Below are 22,861 nucleotides of genomic sequence, written 5' to 3'. Positions count from 1 at the left end.
CAGAAGTTCTCCATAGAAAACCCTCTGCCAGGTTTTTCTTTGGGACCTCCATGAGCCTGTTGCTATCAACGATGGTAGTCATGTCGAAACAATCAGATAATGGTAAAATATCGTCAGCCCCGATACCTGCTTTGCATATTCTGTTGATAAGCGTAACTGATATTTGTGTATGTTGTTACTTGCTCAATCCTGCAAAGTATGAACTACTATGCCCTAATTCAGGCAAATATTCAAATGGTCTCATAGAAAGCTGCGTAACTACTCGTTTACTTAAACTTGGGGCACATTTTTTCTGCCTTGCTGCATTATATGGTGTCCCAGCAGGAGCACAAAATGCTCTCCACACTCTGCCAAGTCTCCAGCATCCTCTGATCCAAACAGTGCCTTCCTAAACAAACCACTATTAGCATATCTGTGATCAGAAAATAAGATTCGTTATGACTGCATCTACATGACGATCAAAGGTGTGCTTGCAGCTCATCGCAGTCTATCTCAAGTAGCTTCAAAGCAGCAAACTTTGGTACTGATAACACCACAGCTGCAGCAGCACCGAGCTCAGCACGGACTGCAAAGCAGAGTACTCTGGGGAAGTATTTGGCCAGCAAAGCCCTGAGAAGTTCAGGATTGCTGCAACATTGATGTTAGCAGTCCCCCAGCAAACTCCAGCCCTAACACACGCCGTGACATTTTGAGTTGAGTCACTGTAGTGTCACACTGCTGTCACCCTCCTGTTCTCATCCACTCCTTTTATCTGTGGACCAAAACGGGTCTATAATAAATTACAGAGCGTAGGCTCCAGGGATCTGATCATTTTGCTTCAGGACTGGTCCGGTCTTATGCATAGCATGATAATGCTTATTTTGAATGCTATAGAACACGCTACAGTAAAGCATTATACTGCAAAGGCAGAGCAGCAGATCACTTATTGGGACACTACTAAATGCCAGAGATACTTAGTCTGCAAAAAGACTTTCTGTACAAACGCAATATTTCTCTTAATAATTTCTTGAGATACGCTGCAATTCAAGCCTTAGCATCCTTTCACCTGAAAGCTTCAGCGTCTCTACCTCAGTCACTTCTAAAGGTGGTCCTGCACAGCGCATCAGCTGCGCGGTTCTAGCGCTCGCTCATTCTGGGGCTTTTGGTTCCCGTTGTCCTGCGAAACAGAGACTGTTTTGCATTTTGTGAAAGAGGAATCTATTTATAAGCCACGTATTCATTTCAAACCGAGGTGCTTAACCCTCACAGAGACAAACACGTGAGCCAAGCTATCCTGTTTTCTCAATTTAATTCTCTACAGGAGACACGGTAATTCCTCAGAGTTGACCAGGGTTAACAGGGCTCAGAGAGTAGCAAGAACCCCACCAAACCCGACCCGTACCGTGGTCAAACACGCACGGCAGTTGTCAGATAATACTTTAGTCAGATCTCCAACAGGTTCAGACAAACAACTGAAGACACCTAGACACTATGGACTGTCATCTAGTAGGAACAGAAATGCTTCAATAGAGCTGTTTTCTTTCCCCCTCCCCTATAGCTTCTGTTTGCAAGGCATTCAGCCGGACAGTCATTTGAAAAATGTGAATGTTAGCTTGCATTTCTTCCCATCCTTCATGAGGGGGAGGAGAAAAGAATCATTTACCCTGCCTGTAACACGCTTATACCTGGCTGGTTCTTCAGGCATCAACGATTTGCCTATGTGGCTCAAGACACATCATTTGTTCCAGTATCTAGAAAGTTAGACGTGCTCGCTCTCCCTCTGAACTGGAAGTGTCACAGATCGACTAAAGCTGCGCACGGAGGAGTGCGAGTGCTGGTTTCAGAGAATACAGAGAATACTCTTAACCCTCTCGCTCTTATTCTGGGAACTGGATTGACTGTCAGATTTGAGGTCCAGAATAATCTTCTCTGGGGCCTGGCCCTGAGGTTTTTTTCCACCTCCTCCTGCAGCACAGGGCGTGGTTTAGGCCACTGCACTTATCTGAATACATCTCTTCATTTTCCTGTAGCTGCAGAGGTCTCAGACATGAGTGGCACCCCAGGCTAGCCAGGTCACGCAGCGATTAGTCACACAAGGGCTCATTAGACTCGACATAGAGCCATCTGAGTGAAACTTAATGACCAGCATTATTTAGGTGAGACAAGTTGATCCACGAGTTGCTCGATGGTTTGCAGAATGGCAGGCCAGAAGAAATTAATTAGATAAAGCCCTGAAATTAACAGGCAATACAAACAAAAAATTAAACAGATGTCTGGAAAATGGACAAGGGTTTAGTTTGTATTTTAAGCTGTATGTTCTCCAGTCTCCAACTCAGCCTTTCATAAACCAGACTATACCTCTTTTCTGGGGACAGCAGGTTTACTGCCATGCTGAGAGCAGCTCTGCCTCTGCATTTTCAGAAACATCAGCACAGCGCAGAGGTAGCAACGGAGATTATTTCCTCTGACTTGTCAGCCATCGCACAGCAGCAACTGTGAGACGCTGGTTGTACTGTGCCCTTCCCGAAGAGGAAGAGAGCAGAACTCTGCTCTGAAAGCAGAGCTCTTTCCTAAACGGGATGTGAAGCACCACTGTTACATCATTGCAAAGATTACTGTGAAATCTTTCACAGCCCAGGCTTCTTCGGACCTAATTTTACATCCCCCAGGTAGAAACCTGCTCCTTTACACAGCTCTGCAAATTTCCACTCGCTCAGAGCAAAGACATGTTTTCTTGACAAGCAATCCTTCGCCTATCACAGCACATTATCTCCAGTAATATCAGATAAGCAAGTCCATCAGGGTAACACCTGGGCTGGCAAGTTTTAAGCGGTCCAGCAAGACACAGCTACTAGTTCGGGAGCGCCCTCATTCTGCACCAATGCGGCGAGAGCTCCACCTGCTGCACCCTCACAAGTTAGCGGTACTTCCCACCACGCCCGCAGCATCCAGCACCTTCTACCTTCCTGCTAACCTAACCTGTGAAGTTCAACGAGAAAGTGATTCAAAATGCAGCAGGTGGAAGTACGCTTGGCTTCCCCGAGGAGGTGCCTTTGCCCAGGACAGCTTATCACATTAGGCCTTGTTCACAAATAGATACGCCAACCATGCATAAAAGCCAGCAATGCTATGGGTTGGTTTTTTTTTCTGTTCTCAGCAGAACAAGCCCAGGCATGATCTTGCTGGAAACACCGTGCTCCAAATGACCTTTCGAAGGAAATACGAAGTTACAGGATTTACCTCTTGTGATCCTTAGCTCCCTTCATTAGCTAAAGCAGTCAAGTCTTGAACATTTTTAAAAGGGCAACTCCCCAAGAGGGAGCATAAAGAGAAGCTGCTGCCCCTATCCCTAGACATTAAAAAGGTGAGAGCTACCAACCAGTTCTCTAGGTCAAGAGCCTCTGGTTTCAAATCCTTTCCGTGAGACAGCACAGATTTACTAGCAGAACTGTAGCAGCTTCCATTTTCCACATAAGAAAAAGGAACACGAAAGCAAATTCCTATTTAAGACCAAATTTTGCAGATATTAAATACACCACAGCCTCAATGATCATGACAAATAATTTCTGTTGTGTAAGGAGGACAACGCCATCCCCACAATCTGAAATTCTGTAAAGGACTTGATAATGACAGAAATCACTATATGAAGGTAGAAATCACCTTAAAACCCCAATATAAAAAGCAAGACCAATGTGGAAGTGTCAAAAAGATGCCACTGAAAAAGATGCTTCAAAATGATTAAATTATCCTGAACGTAAACTGACTGTAACCAAGCTGCTCAAAACCAGTATTGAAGCTTTTTGAGAATTCAGACCATTTAAAATGAATGTTTGAGCTTCAAGTTAGTTAGAACTTTGTACGCTTAGAAAGAAAAGAAAAAGAAATCCTCCCAAGCCCCACAGCCCCTAAGTCATGACACAAGTCAAGTTCAGCAAATTATGTATTTTCAGCAGTTTCATTTCTCTGGACATGCATCACTCACTTTTACCAAAAGCTCAGCTCTAACTAACTAGAAATCTGATGAAATTTCATCAGTTTCCAAGCTGTTGAGAAAGAAAGATTTAGACCAGGTCTATACAAGAAAAGGTGTGAGAGAAATGTGTTGGAAAATTTAATTATTATCAGCAAAAACTGCTTTTAGCACAAAGTCCTTACCAGCACACACTCTTGCACTGTTGTGTTGTGTTACTATAAACACAAGTTTATAGTAAAGGTGTTGGTTTTTTTTTTTTTGTCTTAAAAAATTATCAAAGCTACCTCCTCCCTCAAAAGAAAAACAAAACAAACCCAACCCCCAAACACCCCAAATCCTGGAAACCGGTGTTGTTATATTGACAAAGGCTTCAGCGACTGTCCTGGCTAAACATCTGTATTTGAGACCCTGCAGCTAAGCAACTTTCTTCCACTTCAAAAACACAACAAGGCTGATAAGTTCACGGCCGCATCTGACTTCTTCCCGTAACCTTCGACTCGCACCCACGCAAGGTCGCTTCCAGCGCGGTTCCACGCTGCCGCAGCGGCTGGTCAGCAATAAAATCCTCGCTGTCGGAGGGAGGGCTGGAAGTGCTGTATCATCCACCCCGTTCCCAGGACGGGACTGCGCAGTACCGCACCTAAACCTGGCACGGCTGGCAAGCCCTGGCAGCGTCAGGAGGAGTGGAAAAGGAAGAGAAGGGCAAAAAAGGAGGTGGAAAAGGGTAATTTCTGTGAAATGCAGAAGGCTGTCAGGCCGGAGAGGGGGTGGCCTGCCTTTCAGGTCTCACGTCTGGCAGGAATTAGGCGTTGGACTTGATGATCTTAAAGGTCTTTTCCAACCTAAATGATGCCATGAATATCACCCGGCCCCTGCCCAGGACCCGCCCGGGAGGAGCAGGGGTGAGACCCGCCTGCCCGCCCGCCGCGGATTTCACTCCCCGCTTGCAGGAGGAGCCCTGGGGACACCTTCCCTCCGCCCGCCCGGCCCGAGAGCGGGAACCCCGCCAGGCTTCAACCCGCCCCCCCCAGCAAACCCGGCGTCCCCTCACCCCGGCACCGCCTCAGGCTGGGAACCGAGACCCGGGCTCCGGCCGGCGGCAGCGCCAGGCCTCGCTCCCGCCCAGGGCTGCCGCGCCGGGGGCCTGAGGCGGGCGGAGGGCAGGGCAGGACGCCAGGGATCGCGGGGGAACCGCCGGGACCCCCCCGCCATGGCGGCTCCCCCTCAGGGCCTGAGGGAAGGTGCCCCCCCACTCCGTTTTCCATGGAAACGCCCCCCCCCCGGGAGAGCAGGGGCGGGCCTGCCTGAGCGCGCCGGGACGGGGCAAGGTGCGACCCCGGGGGGGGGGGGGGGGGGCCCAACCGGGCCGCGACCCACCTGCCCTCGCCTGGCCGCGGAGGCGTGTGGCGAAGAAGAGGAGGACGGCGAGGAGCACAGCGGCGGCGGCGAGCAGCGCCGCGTCCATCCTCCGGCCCGGCCCCGCCCACACCGGCCGCACGGAGCGGCGGGGCGGCACTTGGTACGGCCCACCCCGCCTCACCGCCAGGCCCCCGAGCAGGGGCTGCCCGCGCAATGCCTGCAGCGGGGCGCCGCTCAGGCGGGAGCGGCGCGGCCGGGCAGGCGTGGCGGCGGGCAGCCCGCGCCGGGGGGGGGGGGGCTTGGCGGTGAGGCGCGGCCGTCAGGGAGCGCCGGCCCCGGGGCGGTCGGTGAGGGAGGTGGCGGGGCCCGGCCCGGCCGCTGGCGCTCCCGGGAGGGAAATTGAAAGGAGAAATTAAAAACTGTGAGGCAAAACCGCCCGTGAGCGCGGCGTCGGTGGGCCTGGCCGTCGGGTGGGCTGGTGAGGGCGGTCGCTGAGGCGTTTCCCTCAGCAGCCCCGCGGAGTGAGCGTCTGTGCGCGCCGCTCGCCCGTGGGACACCTTCACCCCCAACCCTGCACCGAAGTACGTGCAACGGGCCCACCAGCTGTCCTTGGCAATGAAGCTTAAGTTACACCTATGAGTAATCTATACCTTCTGCCTTTAGGTCAGTGGTACGTAGGCATGGAATCAAGCTCAACCTGCCTGGCTGAGCAGCACGTCGGGCAGCTGAAGAAGTGATGTCCTGGCATGGCGTGAACCCAGTCAGGTTCACCCCTGACAAAATCGGAGAGGCTGACCCTGAACTCGCCCAAAACTAGCTGTCTCACGTAGTAAACTGGCTTAATTTGGTAAATAGGTAGAAAACCAAGCTGCCCAGAGGAAGCTGATTTTTCAAAAATCAGGTGTGCATTATCTATGCAGAGCCGGTGGGGAGTGGGGGGTGGGCTTTGGCTGAAGACTGGTAGTTGCTTTAGGCTGATCTAACGCAGGTGTCCCGCCAAATGGAGGATCTGCCTCCTGTCCCTTCCCTTTTGCTGGTAGCAATGCTCTGTGACCACGCAATGGGCCGAAGCAGGGAGCTAATTTTTTTTTCTTTCCCCCCGCCCCCCCCACTTGGTTTTAGCCAGATCAGAACACGTATCAGCACAAAAAGATGCTGCAGGAGCTTGCAGCTGGGGGTGCAGAACAAAATTCGCCCCCCCCCCAGATATTCGCCCACCAGTAGATCTGAAACCATTTGTCAGGCTCTGCCCCAGTCCTGTGACTGAGAAGGAAAGTATTTTAGTTTTTACTCGTTTTGACTTGCTTTGTGGTTGTAGAGTTCTGCCTGATCTAGCCCTTTCTTGCTTGGCGGATCCCTTTAGTGCGGCCTTTTAAAGCACTGTTTGTTGTTGGGGGAAATGTTTTAATACATTGAAAATGGAAATTAGAGACTACGGGGCATATAGGCATAATCAAAAGAACTGTGTTAGCTAATTAGTCATTACTGGGGACTGCGCAGCTGCCTGCGCACGTACCGTCACGAGCTTGCGGCAAACTCGGATCTGTCTGCCACAGAAAAAAACAGCTTCTACTAAGAAATTTGCTAAATCTTAGCAACGTAGAACCAGTGACGCAGTGGGAAGTTCTCAAGAAGGAACCAAACTACAGACTGGATGTTTCATTACAAAGTTTTAATAATAATCTTTTAAATCTCATTTCGAAAATCAATGACGATGCCCCTTTGTTCTTGCTTTGCTCAAACTGTGCTGCCTGTGGTCTGTTTCTCTCTTACCAGGTTAGTCTAATACTCGCTGTGCGGTCAGAAAGGACGCGTCCTCTGGTAGCGTTTGAGGCACAAGGGAAGTTGCACCTATACAAAATCAGACATATGATGAACTGAAGCTTTCCTGGTGGTTATCTTTAGAGTACGCTTCAGACAATGGATATTTTATATCGTGTGTAATGATCGGGATTGCTCGTAAAAATAAAAACTGAATGATAAATGTCTGGGTTTTTCTTCCATGTCTTTGCTTGCAAATTTGAAAAATGGTGACTCTTCAATGGCAGTATAAACCAAAGTTTTTACTTATTTTATCTGTAAGGTATTTTACTTTCTTAAAATCCATTCTGATTACAGAACATCCTAAACTTCCTAAGAAATACTGTGCTCTAATGTTTGAACGTTCTTTAGTCCGGTACCAAGTCCTGTAACGCCGCTGAGAAAACTGTAACCGGGCAGAGGCCAGGTGTGATGTGCCAGCGCGTGGCTGAAGGAGCGGGAAGCGGTGCGGCGTTCCCACAAACCTGCCTGGCTGTAGGGAGAATCTCGGTGTAACCCCGTCTGAGGCAGTCTGTGTGCACAAGTAGCCGTGTCCTGGAGCCGCGCACGGGCGTACACCAAGCAAACCTCAAAAGATGCATCCAGAAAGAAGCGTTATTACAGAAATTTTACTTTTTTTTAGTTTGCTGAGCTCTGCTGTAATTTGTGCTTTGCTGTGGCCGCAGCAGAGGTGGAGGGAGCTGGTGGCTCCTGGGTCCTGTTTTCTCATCATCCAGCCGATGACCTCGCCCCACAGCCAGCGCTTGCTTCCGCGAGTGATACGTATTTTATTTCCTTGCGCGGTCCCAACGACCTTTAATAAGGAGATAATATTAATGATGTGTTGTCATCCGCTCCTCTCGGGGCGGCAGAGGTAGCAGATGAGGTTTTCCTGTAGGTGTCACCATTATGCCATGCAGAAACAGAGCTTAAACTCTACAGATCAACGGCAGTGCGTCCGATGCTCGGTTCTGTTTGGTTACGACACCGGGGTCGTCTTCAGAAACATTTTACTTCCCTTGAGCTGTATTTTTCAGATGTCCTTTTCTATTTTTCCTGGTTTAGATCCGGAAAAGCCCCTCCGGTTTCTCTAATAATCATGCAGACTTCAGAGGATTTTGAGGTTGACTTTCTACCAAGACTAGGAAAATATATGTGAGGGCTGTGATGAGCAGCGGGTGTTAACTGAGTTAGAGGACCACCCGTTGGAGCACGACTTGTCCCCGTCAGTCTTGCAAATACCGCGCTACAGTGGGATCGTGGTCATCCAGAACTTGCAAGCCCGTGCGGTTTCCTCAGCCAGCCTGAGGTCAGTGCCTGATCCCGATTGCGGGCAGTTTTGGGGGAAAATATGGAGCTTTTCAAATTAGTCTGTATTTTGATGAAAGGTCAAATAGCCCATTCCCCCCTCAGGTGCCTCGTTGTCTATAGGAATTACGTACACTTGCGCGAGTGATCGTCGCTTCTTTGTAATAGCAAGGAGAATTAATCCAGCTGGCAGTCCGGTCCCCGAGTGTTTGATTCAGTAAGTGTACGGTGGTGTCACGTATTGATGTCCGGTAATGAGACTCTAAGTAGAGGCAATTCAGCTTCGTCTGCGCTAATAAACTAAGTGCATCCAGGAACTAAATGTGTCCTGGGCCCTCTGGCCAACTGGCACAAAATGCCCTCTTCCACGCTTGTAAACTGTTTTGCCTTCCAGAAGAGGGTGGCTGGATGCAAACTGCCTGCTGGGAGTTGTTCTTGGACTGTTCTGTGTGTTGAACCATGCTTGGGAATTATCTAGGAAAATGCAAATTGGCACCCAAATTTATGCTGGGGAGCTGTCTAACAATTTTCCCACGCGGATGATTACTTTCCAGTGCCTGGGCATGCCTGAATTTACAGCGTGGATGTAACCTTCCTGTAACAGAATATATTTACAGGGAGAAATAACGCAAGCGCCGCCTGCCTGCTCCCTTCCACTCGGATATGGACCTCTGGTATTCTTCCAAATGCTCCTCTAGAACTCGGTTAATGAACATGCGTTTCTGGATCTGCTCCTTTGTGCCAGTGGGCACAAAAGGTCTTCAGCACCTTCCCGGAGATCCTGCAGATTGCAGGGTCAGGCTCTGGGAGGTGTCTGAATCAGCGTGCCAGAGTTAAAGAGCTGCAGATGTATTTTATAGTTGCAGGGCAATGAACTGGTAACCTTACCTGTGGGGTGAACCCCCCAGGACCGCGGTGCACCGTGAGGTAGCCCAGCACCTCCCCAAAGCCTCTGCAGAGGCTTGTGAGACCGGTCTTGGTCTGCTGAGACCCTGATGCTTTGTTCTGGCTGCTCTACTTGGGTTGCTTGTTTTAAGAGAAAGAGCGTGGCTTATTGTTGCTTGCGATAACGTTTAAATTTACCTTAAACAGAGAAATTTAAATAAAAGTAACAGGCATGCTCAATCAAAACAGAGTCTTAGTTCTTGATAACAAAACTGCAAAATTAAGACGTGCAGGAAAACAAGGCAGAGGAAAATTAGGTTCTGCTTGCGTTGGTCTCTTGTTCCAGAGCTACTGATGTTTTTATACAAAGGGGTCAGTCTGTCAGGGCTCTGCAGCCCTGGATTTCGCCCTCCTCTGCGCTCCCAGGTTGCTGCTGAATGCAAGTGAAGCTTTGTGGTCCTGCCTTGGTTAGGCTGTGAGAACACTGACAGCTTTGTTGGAAGTTATATGGGAAAGACCCCGCTAGGTGGGATCTCATGGCTATCTCCCCTTATCTTCATTTTCTCTACGGAGTTCAGGTGATCGGAGTCATCAGCTGTACCATCGTTTGCAAATGGGGTACCATAAGCTTGGTTCTCACTGGGTGGCAGTTTCCGTTCGTTTTTGTCTTCCCGCGTTAGAGTCCACGACACGACAGAAGGTGCTCCAGGTTTGAAGGTTTGAAGCTGTTGCGAGGTTTGTCCCGCTGCATTGTGCTTTGTGGCGGTTTTTCTGCTCGGAAGATTTGAGTGTCTGGTCTCGTTCAACCACAGCTTCGACTGGCTGAGTGATGCAGGGAGTGAGACCTGGTGATCAGATAAAGGCTCTTTTGCCTTAAAAGCTGGGGGAAGAATTGTAACAAAGAATGCCAGTAAAAATATACATCTAAAAGAAATCCAAGGATTTCCCCGAGCAGGTCTTCAAAAATAGTTGGAGATGGAGACTGCTGTGCTAATGGGGGACTAAAGAAAAAAATAGCAGTGAAGTGAAATCCCTAAGACTGAGATTCAGGCGCTTTCCTCCCGCGTGGCCACAGAGGTGGGGATTTACCTTCTCGGTATGACTCAGCCCCGCGCAGTGGAGCCCGGCAGACAGGGCGCTGGCTGAAGCTGCCAGAGCAGCGTGGGTGAGAAGTGATTCTCAAAAATTTCCTGGTGTGCACTGAAGCAAAACCAAAACCTTTCAAAGGCTCTGTGGTGAACAGTGAAGCCCTGCAGGGTGCGTGGATTTGGATGTCCCTGATTTCAAGCAGGGGCTGTCCCCGGTTAATGCCCTGACCACCTGGTTTAGACCGTGTGGCTGTGACTGCATCTGTGTGTGTGGATGTCTTTCCAACAATTCATCTGCATTGTTTTCTTCATCTCTTTTGGCTATAAATTAGACCAGATGGCTCCTAACCAACGTTTCTTGGGAATGGACACATTCCCAGAAAAGACCTGTTCTTCTAGGCCTGCGTTTTCTGCTGGAAACCATCCTTGCCTAATTCCACATAGCTCATCTGAGCTTAGTCCCAACGCCGGGCAGGTTACTTTGCTGTGCCTGGCATTTCGTAGCTGAAAATCAGAGACAAAAATACTGGCCTGCTGCACAAAGTCAGTCCTGGGGAGGACAACCATTATATAAATCGCAGTGTTGTTAGTGTCCAGTAGTTGCTATCGTTCTAGATATCTTTTTCTTACAGTGCTGCTCCGACTGCAGAGCTCCCTGCTCTCCGCTCTGGCCCGCCGAGCTGTTTGTCTGGAGCCTTAATGAACTTCCTGTATCTTTTCAAAATGTAAATTGTAACCAATTTAGAAGTCATTAGTCAAGAAGTCTGTCACTGCAGCCCCCGTTTCATTTCACCTGTCCCTTCCCATGCTTCCATTAAACCCCATTTAATTAAAAAGGCGCTCTCGTTCTCAGGGCGGTCATCTCCTTTTGAAATAAATGTCCCCCAAAGTCCGTGACTCAGCTGACAACACGCAAGTAGCAACCAAGACCTGGATGATCAGGCTTTCCAGCACAAATTAATGAAGAACTGTTCTTTTCTCTCCACATATGCACCAGCATGAAGGGAAAAGAAAACAAGAGATGTCAAAATGCAATTTGGTTTCTTTGCTGCGTGTAGGCATGTAGAGAAAACGGGGATGCAGCTGCTGTAACCCCGCAATACCTCTCCCAGGTTGTCCCCAGGGACTGATGGGGATGTGAAACTCTAACGTGATTGCTGCTTGAGGTAAGGCTTTAGCTGCGAAAATCCATGTTTCCAGCCAAGTTACTTAAATCAAATGCGCTTAGCTGGATTGCAAACTCCGCTTAATGGGAATGTTGCTCACCATTTAACATCTGGGTTTTGGCATGAGCAGGTTGAGTCATACCCTGCATTTCTCTTTCTGGATGCAACGCAGAAGGCGGCGTTTTTATGTTGCCTTGGCTAGAGGCTAAACTGTGGTTCTCCTGGCCGTTGTCTCTGGGACAAAGCCTCCTCTCCTCTCAAGGCTTCCTCCTGCCGTTCTCAGCATTCCTTTGCCTGTGCCTTCCCTCTGAGCTCATGAGGACGTGGTGGAATGGGCCAGGGAACCGATCCTGGCTTCTCATAATCTTTTTATCGCCAAAAGACATGTCTGTGGAACAGCAGCCTTAGAAAACACTGGTGGAACCCAAGAGTGGACTGTTGTCTGCCTGAGTTCATCTCCCTTTCAGATGTCTTCAGTGAGGCTGAACAAGCCCAGGTCCTCTCGCTCCATACCCTAGTGATGCCAGACTTCTCCGCACTTCTGCCTGTGTCTGTCTGTCTTTCTGTCTTGAATATGAACGACTTGGCCGGATGAGCTCTTGCCTTGCCCTTAGCACCGTAGGAATGTCCCGATGAACGTGGTCAGGAGGCTGGAGCACGTGACATAAGAGGAGAGGCTGGGGGAGCTGGCTTGGTGTAGCCTGGAGAAGAGAAGGCTGAGCAAGATCTAATTGCTCTTTTCAACTACGTAATTAAGAATAATCTTAAGGGAGAAGGGAGAGCCTGACTCCCCTCAGAGGTGTGTGATGGAAGGACGAAAGGCAACGGGTGTAAGCTGCAGCAAGGGAAATTCCAATGAGATACAAGAGAAAATGTTTTCACTGCGAGGATGGTGAAAGCCCAGAGAGGTGGGAGCATCGCTTTCCTTTGAGGTATTCAACACTCATCTGGACAAGGTACCTTCCAGCCTAAATCTTTATGTAATTCTGCAAATGACTGTGAAATAAAACAGAAGGAATTGTGTGTACAAGGAGAAATCAGTCTGAATGCAGCATGCACAGTCTCCTTATCTGGCTTTGAAATAGCATTACTCCATTTCAGCAGGTCCTTGCTGACGTCTGGCCAAGAGCTAAGCAAACTGCATCACCGACGTGGAATATTTGCTTTTCTACTTGAACTGTGGAGTTCACAGATAACTCTGAGAGCAGCAAGGCTACTTTCATCTCCCCAGAGCTAATCCAAATAGATTATGTTGCTGGAGGAAGTTGGGGGAATGCACGAGAAGACAGGGTATCTTTATTTAAAGATAAATTTAAAAAATCCTTAAAATCAAAGCACTTAGTAGGGGTCCAGCAGGATCGTGAGTTACCGATCCTTGCCGGTACTGCATTAATCTCCTGTGTTACCTCTCGACTGAATTGCCTTCTCTCTCCAACAAGTGGTGCTCCTAGCTAGTGCTAATTGGGCAGGGTGGGAAAAGGAGCAGAGCAGTTGGCTCTTTGTACCTAATCTGTGGATAAATGGGGGAACGTAGGATTGTGAGGACTGTCAGGCTGGATTAGACTCAAGGCACATGTAATCTAGTACTTTGCTTTCTTCGATGGCCAACACAGCAGGTTTCCAGGGGTCATTTTAAAAGCTGTACAGAAGGCTTCAGAGGAAGAATCAATTCTTTTCTCCCCCTTTTCCCAAAATATCGCCCTGTCTGCCTTCCTTGCAGGGTCAACTTTCAAAAATCAGGAGGATTTCTGAGAGGCTCTGGAAGGCTGTGAGCCGCTGATGGTGGTGTAGACCCGCCTTGTAGGGGCGAGTGGTTGGGGTTGACACGGCAGCCTGGGCTGCAGGGACAGCCAGGGGAAGGCAGCTTGCGTCCCTGGGTGGGTGGGAAGAGGTCAGAGCTGAATCATGGCCTTTGCCAGGAGCTATCGGGAGTCTTTTGCTGCCTCTGTGTATTTTACATGTGCAGTGGGCGTTGAATCATGAAAGCCTGGAGCCTCTAAAAAAAAGGGCAGGGAAACCCAGGCAACGTTTGTCCCTCAAAAGCAGTCAGAAAAGCACTTTTGCAGGGATCACTTTCTGCAGGGACCTGTCTCCCACAGAGGTCAAGATGCTGAGAAATGATTTTTGCTCTGGGTTGCAGAGCCTAAAGGAAAAGAAGCTAAACTGGATCCTCTCGAGAGAGATGCGAAACCAGTATCCCCATAAGAGAGATTCACTGGATTTCATCTGCCAGTTGAAACCAAGTGATTAGGGAAAAAGCAGTGTACGAGGCTAGGTAGCTCCTGGGCTAGATTTCTGCATAGCCCATCCCTTTTAGAGCATCAGTTAAAACGCCCCAGGGACTTAGCATCCTCTCTGGATTGCAGGCAGGTTGTGACCCCAGAGGTATATACCCCAAAATGGCAAAAGATGCCTATATACAAATATTTGGCAGGCTTGTGTGGCGAAGGCAGACAAGAAGAGACCCCCAAAGCCCCAGCAGCTGCCTTGCAGGTATTGCCATTTTAGAGGGGGAGCGCAAAAGCAGAAGGAGGTTTCTAGGCAGCGCTAGAAAGGAAGGGAAGCACCTTTCAGCGTGTCAGCTAACATTTAGTTATGCATAATCACACCGGTCAAATCAAAATAATAATGGAAACAAATTTTTTAAAGACAGAGTGGCACACAGGAGGTTTTCCTGCTGTTAATCCCAGACCCCTGCTCTCGGGGCTAGGAGGGAAAGATGCATAAGGATTTGGAGTTACATTTTTCCTTTATTTTCTCAGCTGTATTATACATGGAATGATCGGACACAAGAAAATGTACCCTGGCATTGTGACTTCATGATTTCTGTTGTGTTGAGAAATAAATGTTTGGTGCTGGAAGCCATAAACTTCTAAAGCATAGCACCATTTGCTTGGTCTATATTTTCATCTTCATAAAATCATGGATTCTGAAAACATAATCTTGCAGTAATTTCTCCTAGAATCTAATGGTTCTGCTGGCTGCCCATATTCGTGTGATGTCTGGGCTTTCCGAGGGCTTTTTGTTACTCGTTTTCTCTCTCAATGAGCTATTGTGGAAATGGAAACACTGGTCTGCCTGTGACAATCCTGAAGAATGCCTACTTTCCCTCTTATACCTTACAAAAGTAACAAGTCCTTAGGGACTATATATACTTGATCTCTTGTTTATTATGGGCTGTCGCTGACTGGCAATAATGAGAGTGTTTCCATTTGCTTTCATCTGGCTGCAGGTAAATGTTTACCTGCTGCTGCGCCTTTTGAAATAAGCTTTCTCTGGGTTATTTTCTGTGACACATCTCCGAGGCAAATCCATTCCTTGATCTACTTGGTCTACTGGATCTATTTTCTGATTAGATCCCTCATCTGGTTGATGATGCCCCACAATGTTATCACAAGGTGCAAGAAGAAGATGGATGGGAACCCCCCTGAATTTTAAGCATGATCTGAAAGATGTTTCCGGAAAGCTGGCAGGGCCTTATTTTAAATGTCTGAAGAAGTCCCTCATAACAGACATGCTTTTCTGTCTGGAAAGCTGGAGAACCCACAAAGGATTTTGGGAGGTTACATCTCCATGCTCTGGACAACGGTAGGCTTCTCGCATCCCAGGCATCAGCAGGCTTCAGTGAGGTATTGTCTGACTTTCTTGTAGCCAAACACAATGACATCGGAACTGGATGAGTAATAGATGCAGGACAGCACTATGTAGAGACCTCTGAGGATGCTGCTCTCAAAGTTGTGCTTAAGGAGCCCTGAAACAGGAGCAATCGAGGTGATGTCGTTGGAGAGCCAGCAGACAACATAAATGGAGAGCAGCGAGAGCAAGGTCTTGGTTGCCTGAGCTGTGTGCTTGTTCCAGGTGCTCCCCGTGGTCGAGGCAGCCCTTATCTTTCTCTTCTGCCTCCAGAGGAGGTCAATAATGAATCCATTCAGGACTACCACAAGGATGATGAAGATGAGATCCAGGCTGATGGATGTGTAGGTGATAAACTTCATGATGAAACTCCCTGCAGAACTTAAGCAAGTGCTGGGAGCCAAGCACACAAGTTTCACTACTTGTCCTCTCTGCTGTTGCGTTGTACCAAAGGTAGGGCAATTGGAAGACGATGCTGAAGATCCAGCAGCCAGCAAGGATGGTGTTCCTGTACTGCCCCTGGTGCCTGTGAATGAACTTGGACCAGTGATGACTAGGTCTGTGGATCTTTATCAAGTGGAGGAAACTTAGATTCTCCACTGACCAGGTGCTGATCAACCTCAGCATGTGATATGCATAGAGGAGGATGCGGCATCCCCTCTCACCAAAAACACTGGTGCCAGAAAAGGAGAGGGCTGCTGGAACCTCTTTGTAACAACAGAGTAAGAGGTTCACCAGGGCCATGGTTACAATGATCCCATCTAAGGGTTGAAGGACTTTGTGCCGGATGGCATTACTCATAAAGGCAAAGAGCACAATGAGGTTGCCTATTGTGCCAGTAAATGCCAAGAGATAAATGAAGATGGGAATAGGGTTACGTACCGTAACTGATGCCTGAAGAGGGGCTCCCATAGCCTTTCCCAGCTGCTTTCCTAACTTCTTTCTCCTTGCCTTGGCTGCTTGATCCTACCACATCTGCCTCTGGCTCTGTACCACGTCTCAGTGGTAGCAGTGTTGCTATCGCCTCTCTCCATGGGGCCGTTCCCTGCTCCCCGCCAAGGTTTGCAAGCTACAGCTCCACTGCTTCGATTGCTTTGCTGCCTGAGCAGCTGCGCTTATCTCACTTGGAAGGGCCAGGGAGGGTGGAGCTGTGCTGAGACTGAAAATGTTGCATACGTAATTAGAAAGGTTTGCAAGTGAAAAGCCCTGCAAGAAGTGGTGGGTTTGGAGGGAGTGCTTCAGAGCTGAGGTTAGCCTGAAGCTTGCACTGAGCACTGGGAAGACTGCCCTGCTGTGGCTGGTCACTCGGTGCTGGAGGTGGTTAAGGAAAAGTCTGGCTTGATGGGACAGGGAGGTGCGTGAGTCCCTGTGTGTGTGAAGGTGAAAGAGGAGAGTTGTTCTGAGCAAACACTGGGGGAAAAAAAGGTATCAGAAAGAGCCCATGACTGCAATGCAGAAGTCCGTGTCTTAACTGTTGTCCAGCCCTCTCCTTCTTCTATTCCCACCCATCCCACCCAGCAGGCAACGAACCTCATCGGAGCCCTCGAGCTTGATTTCCTAGTCCCTCAGGGCTGACAGATCTGCCTCAGGGCATGCACAGAAATGCCCCGCTGGAGTTATCAGAGCTCACCAGAGATCGTCAGTGTGGCATGTATCAGCATCAGCCAGAGACAGTTGTAGCTGCTTTGTTAAAAAAAGGAAAACTCTGGTGCAAACACTCCCCTTGCACTTAAAGGCAGAGCACCTGCCCGGATTCCTGTCACTCCCAGGAAGAAGCTGTCTGACAGCCGGGCTCCTGGCTCCCCGCCGTGCAATCATAGAATCATAGAAACACAGAAACATAGAATCATAGAACAGTTTGGGTTGGAGGGGACCTTCAAAGGTCATCTCATCCAGCCCCCCTGCCATGGGCAGGGACATCTTCAACCAGATCAGGTTGCTCAGAGCCCCGTCCAACCTGGCCTTGAATGTTTTCCAGAGATGGGGCATCCACCACCTCTCTGGGCAACCTGGGCCAGTGTTTCACTATCCTCTTCACAAAAAATTCCTTATATCTAGTCTGAATCTGCCCTCTTTTAGTTTACAACCATTACCCCTTGTCCTATCACTACTGGCCCTGCTAAAAAGTCTGTCCCCATCTTTCTTACAAGCCCCCTTTAAGCACAGCAAGGCTGCAATCAGGTCTCCCCGCAGCCTCCTCCTCTCCAGGCTGAACCCCCCCCAGCTCTCAGCCTGTCCTCACAGCAGAGCTGTGCCACCCTTGGAGCATCTTCATGGCCTCCTCCGGCCCCGCTCCAACAGGTCCCTGTCCTTCCCGTGCTGAGGACCCCTGAGCTGGACGCAGGGCTCCAGGGGGGTCTCCCCAGAGTGGAGCAGAGGGGCAGAATCCCCTCCCTCGCCCCGCTGCCCACGCTGCAGGTGAGGCAGCCCAGGGTACGGTTGGCTTTCTGGGCTGCGAGAGCACATTGCCAGCTCATGTCCAGCTTTTCATCCCCCAGTACCCCACATCCTTCTCCTCAGGGCTGCTCTCAATCCCTTCATCCCCCAGCCTGTATTGATACAGGGGTTGCCCCAACGCAGGTGCAGGACCCTGCACTTGGCCTTGTTGAACCTCATGAGGTTCACATGGGCCCATTTCTCCAGCTTGTCCAGGTCCCTCTGGATGCCATCCCCTCCCTCAGGCGTGTCAACCACACCACTCAGCTTGGTGTTGGCTGCAAACACGCTGAGGGAGCGCTCAATTCCACTATGTCATTGATGAAGATATTACGATGGAATCCTGTTGGGGCTGGAGTGGGATGCAGGCAGGAGCAGCCTGGTCAGGGTGGGAGAGGGGCTCTGGGCTCCCACAGAAGCTCAGGTCACAGCTTCCGAGTTTCCTTGCCGCTGTCTAAAATAAAAGTAAGAGGGGCTCAAGCTGCCCAGTTCGTATCCAACTCTCCCCTCTGTGCTTCTTGGGAAGGGATACGTCATTGCTGGTGGGAGCACAGAGACTTACTGGGGATGTTCTGCTGCAGTGGTGGTTTCTGGGTATCTTTTGATGTGGGGATGGACGGGATGGACACGTTGGTGGTTAAAATAAACCCTCTGAGAAGAAGGAACAGAATCCAGGGCTCATTTTGCTTTCAGGCTCCTGCAGTACTTATTCACTTTAAGGCAATACTTCAGCTTCAGAGGCAGTATTTTTTTTCATGCAGAATATTAGTCTGAGGAGTTTATTTCCATTTTACCAGACTTTTCAAAATCAAGTGACCATTTATTTTACTGATTGGAATTGGAACCGTGCTAAAATAATTTTTCTTTCAGTGGAAACACAAGAAAAAACACTTTTGATTTTATCCTCTCCCAGCTTTATTCCCAAATGATGTTGACTCATGGTGGCTGGATCAGACAGGGAGAGAGGGAGGTCCCCATGCTGGGGGTCAGTACCATACCGTGTTTTTGAGGCTCAGTGGTGTACCCTGCTGGGGCTAACTGGTTTTGCTGAGCCTGGTCTGCTTTTGACCATGCAGGTGTCAGCATGGGGAGAAGCAAATAACCCTGCTACTCAAACGAGGGCTCCTATTGCAGCCCCTCTTGAGGTCAGACCCCGGCAAGAGCTCGTATTTGGCCTGTGTTGTCTTTCTTGCTAACAGCTCCTTCCTTTAATGGTGGCCCAAACCAGATGCCTTGAGGAAAACAAACAGCAGATCTTTCCTCTGCATTTAGGAATCAACAGCTTAGGACTCTCCTGGCTGGGGTTGTCTCTGCGTTAGAGCCTTCAATGGACCTTTCCTCCCTGGGTTTGCATCTTTGCTTTTGAATCCATTCAAAGGAATGCCTGCTGTAAGCCAAGAGGAGGCTGTGAATACCGACGGGAGGCAGGGAAGTGGCCATCCCAGCCAGAGCCCCAGGGGCTCCCATAGTCTGCTCCACGACTGAGAGCACAGCCTGCTCCTCAGGCACTTCCCATCCCATTGCTGGGCTTTATTCCAGCTATAACCCGAGCGCAAAGTGGGGAGCTGAGCTCAGTGTGGCTGCTGGAGGATTGCACGTAGATTAATGAATACATCAAGTCGATGGTGGTGGGGACAGATAGTGTCTTTTCTGCCGTTAACGCAGGGCTGGAAGAATGAATCGATGACCAGTGATGACTGCCCAGGTTACATTGTCTTCTCTTTGATTTAATCACTGTATGATTAGTCCAGACCTTGAAAATTATGCTATTAAACATTGTGCTGTTCCTTTTATTGGATGGATGCTGGTAGAAGTTACTGGAAGATTTCCAGTACTCCTACTTCCATAGACAGCGTGCAAAGGTGCAAAGGCTGTCTGGGATCCCACCTATCTCCCCCAAATCAGCATCAGTGCTACCTGCCGCACCCCTGATATTTGGCTGTCTGCTTGAAAGCCTCCGGCGATGGGACACGTGCCCTGTCCCACCCCCAAACCCTTCCAGTTCATTGCTGTCCCTGTCACAACGAGGATTTCCTTTATATCTGACCTAAATCTTCCTGGGGACAATGTAAGCCCAATATCATCACTATTCTGTAATGAATATTCATTATAATTCTGTAATGCATAACGAAGGTCAGTGTTCTTTCATAAGATAGAAGAAAGGCATGCAGGAGGTCCATTTAATAACAGAGATGACTGGTATATAAAGCAGGGAGATATTATAATTAATATCACAAGAGCAGCAATGTGCTAAGGAAACTCCTGGCAACCAGCTGAAGGGATGCCATGAAGCTGTAGCTTCAAGAAGTTAAAAAAAGCATCAACTGAAGTTAATGGAAATTCTGCCTGCATAAGAAACAGGTGGAAAGGAAAATCGGCTTATTTTAATCAAAGCGAGAGGAAAAAAAAACTAATTTAAATCAGTCCAAGTGATTGCAGGCTTAATTCTTTCCCCCTATTAGACTCTTCAGTCCTAACCCTACAGTCCTAAGAGATCTCTTTACATTGGAGACACAGGAATTTGATTTGTATGCACACTGACCCCTCGAATTGATACAGCAAAGCCATCCTCTCTCGGTGGGGTGGCTTTCAAGCTGAATCTTCTGGTAAAGATGATTACATTGAAACTATCCCTTTCTGGAAATTGTGATGGGTGGGAAGAAAGCGTCCTCTCTGTGAGTGCTCTCAGATACATGGATCTGAGGTGCTAATTAATTGCTATGGATGGAAGGAGGAGGAGGGAGCTTTGCTCCTGTTCTGAGCTGGATGCAAAGGATGGAGGAAATATGGACACGCAAATCTGTTGATCTATGGGCTGAGAACAGCCTTTAAACCCCCCGTGCTGGTTAGCAAACCACTAACCTTTCCTGCAGCCTGTAACAATAGCTCCCCTGTTGCACTGTGGTGCAAAAAAAACCCCCATAAGGTGTGGAAAAAAACCCATAAGGCTGAAGTGTCCCCTGCTCTCTGCAGAGCCCAAAGTCAGAAAACAGCACGCAGAGGAGACAATATCATCAGAGGCGACCAAACTCCTCCTCCTGGGAAAGGCGGTTTTGCCGGAGCCAAGGACGTGTTGATGCAAGGGAAATTTCAAACAGCTTTCACCTTCCCGTGTTTCCTTTCAACATCATAGCATGGGTTTGCTGCTGTTCCATTTCAGTTCTCATTGGACTGGTTTAAAACTTGTTCATGGCTGTTCACCTTGGAGGAGAACATATCGGTATTGCCAGAGCGAAACTTTGGAGGTGTCTATAAATGCATCAGAACTGATGCATCAGAGTTTGGAAAATCATGTGGTCCTTGAAAAGCAGCAAGCATTAGCTCAGGAAGGAAGTTTAAACCCAAGCTGATGCTGAGCAGCGTGGCCAGGCACAGATCATCTCCCAGAAGAACGATGTGGATGTTGGGTGGAGAACATCTACTTTGGAGCTTGGGGCTTGCTCTGCTTGGGGCTCCAAGTCACTTGGCCACTGGACAGGTCTCACTGAAAGGTCCACGCAAAAGCTTCTTGTCTCTGTAGGATTTGTTCATTACGGGTAGTGAGCATGCATATGCCTCCTTTTCATGCCTGTTGCCTTTCTGGAGACCCATGTCTCCGTTACGTTTGAGAGCAGATGGGGAGCTCTTCAAGGGGGGCTCTCTGCCTCGCCTTCGTCTGGGAGATGCCCTGAATCAAATGAAACACTCACCAGTTACAGTTGTGTGGAGTCAGTAGGTTTATGGGGGTTAAAAACGGGGAAGAAAAAGGTCAATCAGGAAAGCTTTACTTTATTAAAAAAAAAAAAAAAAAATTAATTCCCAAAATGTCCCACTTAAAAAAAAAAGCCACCTTTAGGTTTTTTTTCCTCCCTCCTACAATTTTTGGCTGCTCTAGAAATGAGAGAAATAAGGGAAAGGATACCAGGTAGATGTTGGTTTGGAAAGCCCTGATAAAAAGCCCTGATTCACCTTGGTTTTAATGGGGTTCAGCCAAAATTCCTATTGGGAGATAAATGGAAGTGCATTCCTTTTCTTCCTATTTCACATTTTTTCATCACAGAAGTGATGCAGACGGACAAGTTTTAACCAGCCAATTCAAATGAATAAGTAGAGGAGAGACCCCATTTCATCCTGGCAGTCCTTCTGGAAACGAGGCCAACTCATTAGCCAGAGATCTCCGCATCTCCCAGCAGAACAGCCTGTTCTCCTGCCCGGCACGTGGCGCGGTTGTCTTCTGCTCTCCTGCCATCAGCAGAGGTTAGCGCTTGGACGGAGACACCCTTGGAAAGCTGCAGCCTCAGCGCAGCTAAATCTTACGGCTTCATCTTGCACCCTGCCCTATTTATATATATGTGTGTTTGCAAAAAAAAGGCCAGCTTTTGCAAACAGATTTTTTCAGCCCTCCCATCCATCTTCTTCCCTATTCCCAGGAAACATCCAGCCCTGGGGGATTCAGCCAAAAAGAAATGGAAATACCCTGGTGTGGTTTTGCAGTTATATTCATTTTTTTTTTTAGGATTTGCATTTCAACAGAAGAGAAAAAATAACCTTGAGTAGTGGATCTGAGAGAAAACTCATATTCCCAGCTGGGAGAATATCAAAAGGCCATTTTACCTCCACGCAGCCCTGTCCCTTTGCAGTCCTGGGTTGGGTCCTGCACTCACCTTGCAGTGGTACTGCCAGCCCCTGCACCTGTGTCTCCTGGTGCCACCAGCAGTACCCAGCCAAGATGGACTGGGAAAACTTGTTTTGGAGACTTCCCCAGAGACGGATTTTGCTGCCATCCTGTGGTCATTGCCTTTTGAAGTCACTGAACTGGTCTGAAGGCAGTAGTTTGATGATCTCCATCCTGCAGCAGGTCTTGCAGTGTCTCCCTCCTGGTGCTGGGCGCTGTACAAACTCCCACCGACCAAGCACGGGGCAGTCAAAGGTGAAAGAAAGGGAAAGGGAAAGTGGTTGCTCCTCCTTGCTCCTTCTGAAACACAACGATAGGATGCATAGGGGCAGATGCTGAAAAGATGCTTAATCACCATTAGGCATGAGAGTGCCCATGGGACCCTATTTTCAGCTGTAGGTACCCCCAGATTTTTAAAGGACACAAGCAGGGTGGCATGAGAAGGGGCTCATCTCACTCTGAAGGCTGCTGCTTGCCTGAAGTCAGTCTCAACTCTCCCTGCCTCAGTTTCCCCATGTGCAAAATGGGGTTGATAAAGGGTGGAAGGATGCTGTGAGAGCCCATGTCCTCCCAGCTGGTG

General features: G+C 48.9%; 1 protein-coding gene across 2 annotated transcripts in view; it reads right to left on the bottom strand.

Annotated features, from left to right (window-relative positions):
- DDRGK1 (DDRGK domain containing 1) overlaps positions 1-5,487 on the bottom strand; it is a 41,517-nt gene extending 36,030 nt beyond the window's left edge. For both annotated transcript variants that reach the window (XM_087736907.1, XM_087736908.1), the window contains exon 1: positions 5,330-5,487. In XM_087736907.1, the coding sequence (XP_087593033.1) occupies positions 5,330-5,417 (88 nt within the window). In that variant the 5' untranslated portion in view covers positions 5,418-5,487. The remainder of the gene's footprint in view (positions 1-5,329) is intronic.
- Between the last annotated feature and the right edge of the window lie 17,374 nt (positions 5,488-22,861).

Source organism: Nipponia nippon, unplaced genomic scaffold (genome assembly GCF_047370975.1).
Source record: "Nipponia nippon isolate SJK-2023a ecotype South Korea unplaced genomic scaffold, ASM4737097v1 scaffold_6, whole genome shotgun sequence".
Classification (NCBI taxonomy): Eukaryota; Metazoa; Chordata; class Aves; order Pelecaniformes; family Threskiornithidae; genus Nipponia; species Nipponia nippon.
Note: the sequence above shows the minus strand (reverse complement) of the source record. Positions and strands in the feature narration are given on the sequence as shown.